This window comes from Propithecus coquereli, unplaced genomic scaffold, assembly GCF_000956105.1.
Source record: "Propithecus coquereli isolate 6110/MARCELLA unplaced genomic scaffold, Pcoq_1.0 Scaffold184, whole genome shotgun sequence".
Lineage (NCBI taxonomy): Eukaryota > Metazoa > Chordata > Mammalia > Primates > Indriidae > Propithecus > Propithecus coquereli.
In genome coordinates this window covers 2,605,587-2,614,685 of record NW_012143190.1, presented here as the reverse complement: position 1 = coordinate 2,614,685, position 9,099 = coordinate 2,605,587, and the positions used below count along the sequence as shown (strand labels likewise).

At 39.7% G+C, this 9,099-nt stretch overlaps 1 protein-coding gene across 1 annotated transcript in view; it reads right to left on the bottom strand.

The window, feature by feature from the left end:
• MPHOSPH10 (M-phase phosphoprotein 10 (U3 small nucleolar ribonucleoprotein)) overlaps positions 1–9,099 on the bottom strand; it is a gene marked incomplete at its 3' end in the record, with an annotated part of 15,236 nt that continues 6,137 nt past the window's right edge. The window contains exons 5-11 of the mRNA XM_012642708.1: positions 8,890–9,031; positions 7,948–8,015; positions 6,439–6,576; positions 4,347–4,457; positions 1,859–1,966; positions 508–738; positions 1–93 (exon numbers count right to left, since the gene is read on the bottom strand). Coding sequence (XP_012498162.1) covers positions 1–93; positions 508–738; positions 1,859–1,966; positions 4,347–4,457; positions 6,439–6,576; positions 7,948–8,015; positions 8,890–9,031 — 891 coding nt within the window. The remainder of the gene's footprint in view (positions 94–507; positions 739–1,858; positions 1,967–4,346; positions 4,458–6,438; positions 6,577–7,947; positions 8,016–8,889; positions 9,032–9,099) is intronic.

Genomic DNA, 9,099 nt, shown 5'->3' with positions numbered 1-9,099 from the left:
TTTCTTTGCATCATTGATTTGCATTTTGACTTGATCTTGTAATTTAGAAAAGAATGCTTGGGACGACTTTAAGGCCTTGTCTTTACCTTCATCCTGCAATTAAAAACAAACATGCTCATGCTATAAAATCTGTTTATAAGTGAAAAGCCAAAAATATAATAGTATGTTATGATTACAACAATGTATAAAAGTATAAATATGAAAAAGGACCAGAATTACAGAAAACTCAATCAGTTAGCATAGAGGTATTCTACAGATCCTACACTGCTACAGTGTTCTTGTAATTTAAGGGAGAAGGAAGTGGAAGACAAACTGCCACCAGGACCCACGTTACTGGGAGGACCCCGCATGAAAAACTCAAGGGGGTTTAAGGCTGCAATTCCAGCCAGTCCGCAGCAGGCCTCTCAATGAGCTGGCCCAGACATTTCAGTCTAGGAGACGGTGCCCAAACTCGCCATCCCCTTCCGTGAAGGTCCCCTTCAGCAGTTTTCTTTCCCTTGTCCTTACCTTCATTAAGGAAGCCTTGCCAGCTTTGGTTAGCTGTTTTAACTTCTCCGAAGCTACTGCTTTGGAGTATTTCCCTGCTTGTTCTGGGTTGCTTTTCTCAAGCAGTTTCCTCCGCTTCTCCTTTTCCTTTATTTTCATATGCTTTTGATATTTCTTTTTCCTCCGTTCTCGTTTCTTGTCTGTAGCTGTTTTCTCAGCAGCTGTTTTTATATCTCCAGCTTTATTTTTCTCCTATTAAAAAAAATAACCACCAAAATACTAGTGTTAACTAGATTAAGTACATAGTTAATCTAGTTTAACTTCAATTCAGGAAACTGGAACAAAAGAAATCGCACCACAGGCAGCCAATGGACTGTATGTCTCCAGCCCAGTATGTGAGGAAGCAGAGCAATTCCCACCTGTGTTCCAAAGAGCTTTGGTAACTCAGCTCTTTACAACATGGAATGCGTTTTTGACAGCACAGACTCTTACAGCAATGACTCAATTCCCAAACTAATTTATAATGGCAGCATGGAACACTGGGTTCTCAAGCTAACAGTACCAGAGAAGCAAGCCCTCTACAGCATTTAGACACCAGCATGGGCTTCAGCGACATGTCTGAGGCAGCCCCTGGGCTGAGGACAGGGGTCCCAGAGACCAAGGAACACAGGGAGGGAAGGGAAACATCTCTCCAGTGAGGATCAATTTTCTCTTTTCTCCTCAGCTACCAGCCTATCCCGCCAGGGCTGTCACCTGCACGGAGAGGGCAGAGGCTTTGATGGAAGGGGAGGGTGTAGATATCTTGCAAAGCAAGTAAGGAGGGAAAAACAGGGCCCTGGTGCTAAGCCAGCCAGGAGACCGGGGCCTGGCAGAAACCATTATTACTGTGTAAGGCATGAGCTTCAATGTTCATGAGGTAGGGGTCTGCCCACATTTGATATATCCAACTTCTTCCAAGATCCAAATGCTCTATTCTAGACCCAGATTCCATTACTGATAAGCATTATGTGGACAAAATTGGGGGAAAATGCTGATATTAAGTTACTGATACTACATATGCAATAGAAGCAATTTGTTTTAAATCTAACATCACTGCTAGTATTCACATTGGATTGTAACAAGATACTGACACTGGATATTTAAAAATTGCTCTTATAATAATTCTGAAACCTACACCTCATAATTATGCCTGATTATAGAGACTGGTGTTCAAATATTATGACATTATTAGTTTGATTATACTTAGAAACTGCTGAAATACATTAGAATAAAAACTATAAACTCAAGGAAAACGACACTAAATAAATATGGACTTAGCTATAATCAACTAACTTGTAAACAGACACCTGATGTTCCAACACTAGCTTCTTACCTTTATTTCCTCCGGGGCCAAGAGAGTGGCATCGCTAACACTCACTGGGGCCACTTCCTCCATGGTTATGGCTGGCAGATTTGACACCACCTTAATCTCTGGTACAGGCTAGAAAACAGACAACACATTTAATGAGAAGTCAGAAGTGGTCCTAACATAAAACGTGTTAATTGTGAACTTATTAAAGTATAATATATAAAATACTTTGTTGATTATTTAAAACGCTAGATGTGTTGACAGCCACAGTCTTCAGCTGACTGGAATGAAGGGAGTGCTGGTGGGCCGCACAGGCTGCCTCAGGAATCTATGAGACCTGGCTATTTTAGGGTCTTCTGTCTCAACACTATTCCAAAAGCACTTATTTCTACACTTCTGCGTAACATTTCTGCCATATTCAAACACCAGTTCTTTTATCTCTTCCTATACTATTCATATTTGCCATGTATGTGGATATACTCACACAATCTATTGTTTATTAGGAACATTGTGTTCCATTCTACAATTTAAAGAGAAATATGGAGAAAATGGAGAAAGTCCAAAAAACAAAAGAGGATGGCTGATGATTGGGGAGTGGAGTCTATACAAATGGTGTGTGAAATACCAACCTGAATATGAAAAAAGTAACAGCACGGGGAACCTATACTAGCAATTCTACATTTCTTAAGAGGAAAAAAGAAAGGCTTTTAAATTTTGGAACAGAGAAACAAACATATTTACTCTTTTACTTTCCAAGATTCCAAGGAATGTCTGAGGGTTTCCCCATGTCGGGCTCCAGGCTAGTGTGAGGAACAGAGTGGAAGAGCACACACATTTTGTGCCACTTGAAGATGACTAGAGAGCAATGAACGACCAGCCAATGACTGCGAATGTGCTATGGTGCCATGAAGAAAAGGAGCCAAGCAGTGACATGTGCATGGAGGAGGGAAGGGGCAGGGAATGTCTGCGAGGACAGAGGAGGTGTCTAGCTTGAGCACTAAGGAGCTAGCCATGTACAGAAGAGCAGCCTTTGGGCCAAAGCAAGAACACAGCAAGGTATGAGGAAGGGACTTAGCCCCCTGAAGGAACCAGAAGATCGGTGTGGCCGGGAGGAGCAAGCCAGGGAGACCAAAAGGGAGGGAAGTGCCAGATCACAGAGGGCCTGGTAAGGCCTGGGCAGGGCTTGTGTCCTTCACATGAGTAAGACTTTCTCACAGCAAGACCTGCTGGCAAAGAGGAATTGAGAAATTCCATGCATCTCTTCATCTGTTTATTTTACACAGCCCGCGTTAGGCACTTTGGAAATGTAAAGATGATTCTGTCATCAAAACTTACTCTCATGTAATTATAACTCGATTAACACACACACACACACATACACATGCACACACACATGCACACAGACCAGGTGTAGTGGCTCATGCCTATAATCCAAGCACTTTGGGAGGCTGAGGTGGGAGGATCACTTGAGACCAGTTTGAGACCAGCCTAGGCAATATAATGAGACTCCCGTCTCTAAAAAAAAAGCCACTGCACTCCAGCCTGGGTAACAGGATGAGACCCCATCTCAAAAAACAAACAAACAAACAAACAAATAAAATAGGAAATAGGTGATAGAAGCTTATTGTCTGTTTAAGAAAACAAATACACTGGAAAAAAATCACCTAACCATCAGCTAATGAGAAAGTATCTTGGAGATCACTTCTGCACAGATAGAATGCAAAGTAATTTGCCTACATCATAAAGCCAGTTAGGAGCAGAATTAGACTCAGGTTCTAACTTTTAGACTGGTCCTTAATTCACGAAATTCTACTTTAGACAACAACACAAGACACCAAAGGGCAAGAAGTGAGCAAGTACTAAAAGATGGTGGCAAGCGAGGTTTATGCATTCACAGAAGGTGGTGAGTAGGAGGAGATGAAGCTCCAAGGAGTGGGCAGGTACTGAGCCAAGTCTGGCTGACAGCCAACAGACAGAGGAGGAGAGCTTTTGAGAATATGGGCCTGGCCAAGGGAATATCATGCAACAGAGAAAGCATGGCCCAAAGTTAGTTCTTAATCTCTGACCTCCTAAATCTTGGTTGCCTCACCTGCAAAATGGAAATAAAAATATCCACCACAGTGTTTTTGTGCATTCAGAGTTAATGTATGTAAAGGACTTAATATGGCCCTTAGTAGGTACTCAACAAATGCCAGCTATAGACACCCGCATGTCTCCAAAACCATCATACAATGAAAATGCAACAGAAGACTGAGAGGGAGAGGAATGGAGTCTCTGTGGCTGAGCGTCTAGCAGGGGCCCAGTGGATATCAGGTTGGATCAGCAGGGGAGAACCAGAATTGTCAGGGGACCAGAAGTGAGCCTTCCTCACTTAGACGCTGCCTGTAATTTACAAGGAATTACTGCAGGTTTGTATCCTGAAAACAAATAAAGAGTTAGTCTCATAAAAGCTCAACGAGTTATTAAGGTCACATCTGTTCTTATCTACAGACTGAACTGCTAACACACTTACCGGTTTAGGGATGAAGTGGAAGTGTGAGAGGGCATCCAATTTTAAGAAGAGGGAATCCATCATCTTCTGAATTTCTACATGCTCTGGATTTTCTTCTTCTGCTGTTTTTTGCTTAGGAAGTAAGTTCAACAATATCAAACTAAACAGCTTAACATATATCACGGGACAAAACACTAAAAGTCAATGAGGGTATTTCCAATTTCTCATCACCAAGGCTTCAGCTACAAAGAAATATTCCAAAGACAAAATAATGGTATCAGTATCACAATGGTACCAGCACCTACCAAAAAAAAAAACGTGATGTGCATTTTAGGAACTACAGCAACCATTACCTCTAACACTTAGAACTTAAAAATTAAATTCCCTTGGTATTTAATTCTGTCAAGAACTAAGCCATTTCCAATAGGATGGCTATAAAAAAAAAAACGGAAAATAGTGAGTGATAAAAAGCATTGGCGCATGGAACGACAAACTAGTACAACCTCTGTGGAAAGCAATATGGAGATACTTCAAAGAGCTACAAGCAGAACTCCCATTTGACCCAGCAATCCCATTACTGGGCATCAACCCAAAGGAACAAAAGATATTCTATAAAAAAGACATCTGCAGTAGAATGTTTATAGCAGCACAATTCACAACTGCAAAGATGTGGAAACAACCCAAGTGCCCATCAAACAAAACAAAAAAACAGGCCACATATATTATATGATTCCATTTATATGAATTATCCAGAATAGGCAAATGCATAGAGATAGAATGCAGACTGGTGATTGTCAGGGGCTGGGGCAAGGGCGTGATGGGGAGCAACTGCTTAATGGGTATGGAGTTTTACTGTGGGGTGATAAAATGTTTTGGAACTGGAGGTAGTGGGTGCACAACACTGTTCTAAATGTTTCTGATTTATTCATTTAAAAATGGTTAATTTTATGTTATGTAAATCTCACACCAATAAGAAAGAAAATACAGAAAGAACTGAAGTGTTAATATAGACATCATAAAATTATCCAAATACCCACTTGGATTGGAAGGACTCTTACATGTCCTTTCACTTCATTCTAGGTAATAATATCTGTGAAACCAACTATCTGATATACGGCATTTTTCTGATCCACATTAAATATACAACTGTGACTAAAGGCTCCTTCATGGGCTGTCTACCATCAACTCACTTCAGAATTAGCCTAGCTAATTAACATACTAGAACTCCAAGTCCAAACTCAAACACTTCTGAACTGGCTGTTGACTTCTGAGAGAAGTAACACTAACATTTACAGAACTAGCACAAGCTGTTGCATTACATATTTACTAATAATTTTTAACTCTCATGGTCGCTAAATATTTTGCGTACCTACTAAATCCCCTCAAAGTAGCCAGGAGATGTTCAACAGACATCAAATGAAGCTGGACACATGGACCTTCAGCTACCACCTGGGGGTTGCAAGGCAGCCAGGAAGAAAAATTTTACTTCAAATCTTTTCAGTTCTTCGACTTCACTGTGGCCTCAGGGCACTGTTTGCAGTTGCAGCCTGAGTAACATTCATTAACAAAATCTGGCAGGAATCTTAAATGGCTTTTGCAGAATAAAAATGCCATCTCATCCTGACCACATTCCCAATGTATCAAATGTGAAGGAATAATTCAGTTATTATATTGGAATATGATATTCTTGGGAATATGACCCTGTCCTGATATTTAACCAGAGATTTCTTTTAGACTTCAAGTAGAAGAAAAAACAGACACAGACCCAAAAATCAGAATGAATTCATAATCATATAAAATATATCAGGAACTTCAAAATATCAATGAGGAATGATTTTTAAATTGTAGCACTACCATAATTGCTAGAAAGTTAATTAACCAGTTGTAAAAGTATCAGGTGATCAATGTCTAATTGCAAAGTAACACCTCCCCACCCCCTCACACTCAGTGGGAATACTACAAACTCTCTCTTCCTGACATGTTCTGTCTCACAGTTAACGAAGTGACCAAAGAGCTTGAGATTTCTGTTTCATGATTTCAATAGTCAAGAAAAGCCTAGTTCTCTACTTCTATTTCTTTAGTAATAATGGTTTTGCTTTAGAGGCTTCCTTACCTGGTTGAGTTTGATGTATTCCTGTTCATAAATTTCAGCAAGGCTCAATTTACTCTTCTCGTGGTCTAATGTTAAACGCTTTTTATATTCATATGCATCCTCTTTAGGTTTTTCTTTACGTACTACATCGTCCCAAGCCTGAAATATAAAGGGCAGGTAGAACATAAATTAACAAAATCTATAATTTATTTCTAGGTTCACTTAGGAAATCTTACTCTGGAATATTTATTATTTCGGAGTAAGCAAATTATAGCAAAAAGAAAGTAATTATTTCAACGTCTGAAATAACTATTCAAGTCACAAAGAATAAGCATTATGAATAGCAAAGAGGGCATTACTCAAATATCCTTTTCTGTTTTTGTTTTAAATGAGTCTTTTTTCCAGTTACCAACTTTAATCCCACATTTTCCCATCAAACTTTGTTTAAAAGTCAAGCCTTATCTTTACCTTGTTTCATTCCAAATTGTAACATACTCTGCACATAGTACCCAAACTTTAAACCCTTTCTATCTGAGACACAGAAGCGTGGACAAATATTACATACACATGTTATAAAGCCATCTCTTACTATCCATGCCATATACCTAACTTTTACTCTAAGTTTACAAAATCTGACCCATTCTTCAACAAAACTCTGTGCTAGGTTTTCAACATTTGAAAGGATACACCCTTGAGAAATGTTTTTAAAACTGTAGTACTTACCACCATGTTGCTAGGATTTCAATTTGCCCTCCAAAACTCATTATTGAAACTTAATCCCCAATATGGCAGTATTGAAAGTGGGGCCTTTGAGAGGTGATTAAATCATGGGACTCTGCCATGTGAGTGGATTAGTCCATTTATGGATTAATAGGTTATCGTGGGAGTGGAACTGGTGGCTTTTTAAGAAAAGAAAGAGAAACCTGAGCTAGCCTGTTAGCACGCTCAGCCCCCCTCCATGTGATGTCTTGCACCGCCTCAGGACTTTGCAGGGAGTCTCCACCACCAAGAAGGCCCTCACCAGATATGGCCCGTCGACCTTGGACGTCTCAGCCTCCATAATGGTATTCCTTTTCTTTATAAGTTACCCAGTTTCAGATATTCTCTGATACACAACAGAAAACAGACTAAGACACACATACTATGTGATCTGCCACATGAGATACTGTGCCTAAAACCCAGGGTTCCATGTGTGACCATGGCAAGTCAGTCACCAGCTTCATCACACCACCCAAAAGGCTGGCAAGACACGGGAGGGAGGATACTCAAGACACGGGAGGGAGGATACTGGCAATGGCTTCCGGCTCTCCCTCTCTCCTCGGGCACAATGTCCATCTTTCCTGGTATTAGTGAAGAGAAGCACCTCACACAACAAAATATGAAGATACCGTTAGCCTAGACTTAAGGCTATTAAGTGAAGAACATTAAGTAAAAATAAAGAGAGCAGGAGTCCTACTCCCAAAGTAATCTCATATTATTTCTAAAAATTTCAGTGACATTTAAATTAAGTTAAATTTAATTCTTACTGACCTGATCTCTTATCCTCTGTTTAATGATGTCTTCTAGTTGAAGGGTGGTTTCCTCTGTAATCACAGGTGCTAAAGGAAATACAACATGTATTCATTAGGTAGATATACACTAGACCACTGATTTTCAAATTGTGGTCATTGGAACTATAGCATCAGCAACACCTGGGAACTTGTTAGAAACGCAAATTCTTCCACCAACGCTACTGAATCAGAAAGTGGGGAAGGTGGACAACTATCTGTGTTTTAATAAGTCTTCTGATGCTCCCTCAAGTTTGAGAACCACAAAACTAGAATATATATGGTAGCATGTTCCAGTATTTTTATCCCATGTACCTGGGGACTCTTCCCCCTCTTTTCCATTCTCTCTTCCACAGAAACAGAATGAAAACTCATTATGACTTAATGCACAAGAAAGAGTTCAATGAGATGAGCAGGGTTGTGGGTTGGAATCCACAATTTAATCAGTGGAAAGTGACAGCATGCAAGCCTTGTAAACAGATCACTACAAGAAATTTGATTATGGACTATACATAAGGTATCATTAATGTATCGATGTTAAATTTCTTAGCTAGATTAATGCTATTGTGGTTATATAGGAGAATGTCCTAGTTCTTAGACGATACATGCAAAACTACATAAAAAATTAAGTGTCATGATATTGGCAACTTACTCGGAAATGATTTAGGGAAAAAAAGGGCACATACATAATCTTACATACGTGGTGGAGAGAAAGCAAACGTGATAAAATGTTAACAACTGGTGAGTCCAGTTCAATGGCATATAGATGATCACTGTATTATTTTTTCAACTTCTCTGTATGTTTGCAAGTTTTTAAAATAAAAGGTTGGGGGAAAAGAAACATCACACCAAATCTTTCTATGAAATGGAACCATAGAAAAAGCACAGAAATGAAGACTACACAGAAGCCCAGCGGGCACCATACCCATTCGGACGGCATGGTCAAAGTGCAGGGTCTCCTCTAGAAGGCTGTTTTCTGGTCGCTTCTGTGCTGTTACTTCCCCTTGGAGCTGCCAAGGCTTTTTTTCCAACAATTCTTTTTCTAAAGATGCAATTTTTTCATTCATCTAAGAAAGAGACAAAAGAGTTAAGCAAATATTTTAAAAAGTAGGAAAGCAACAAATGTATTGTTCCT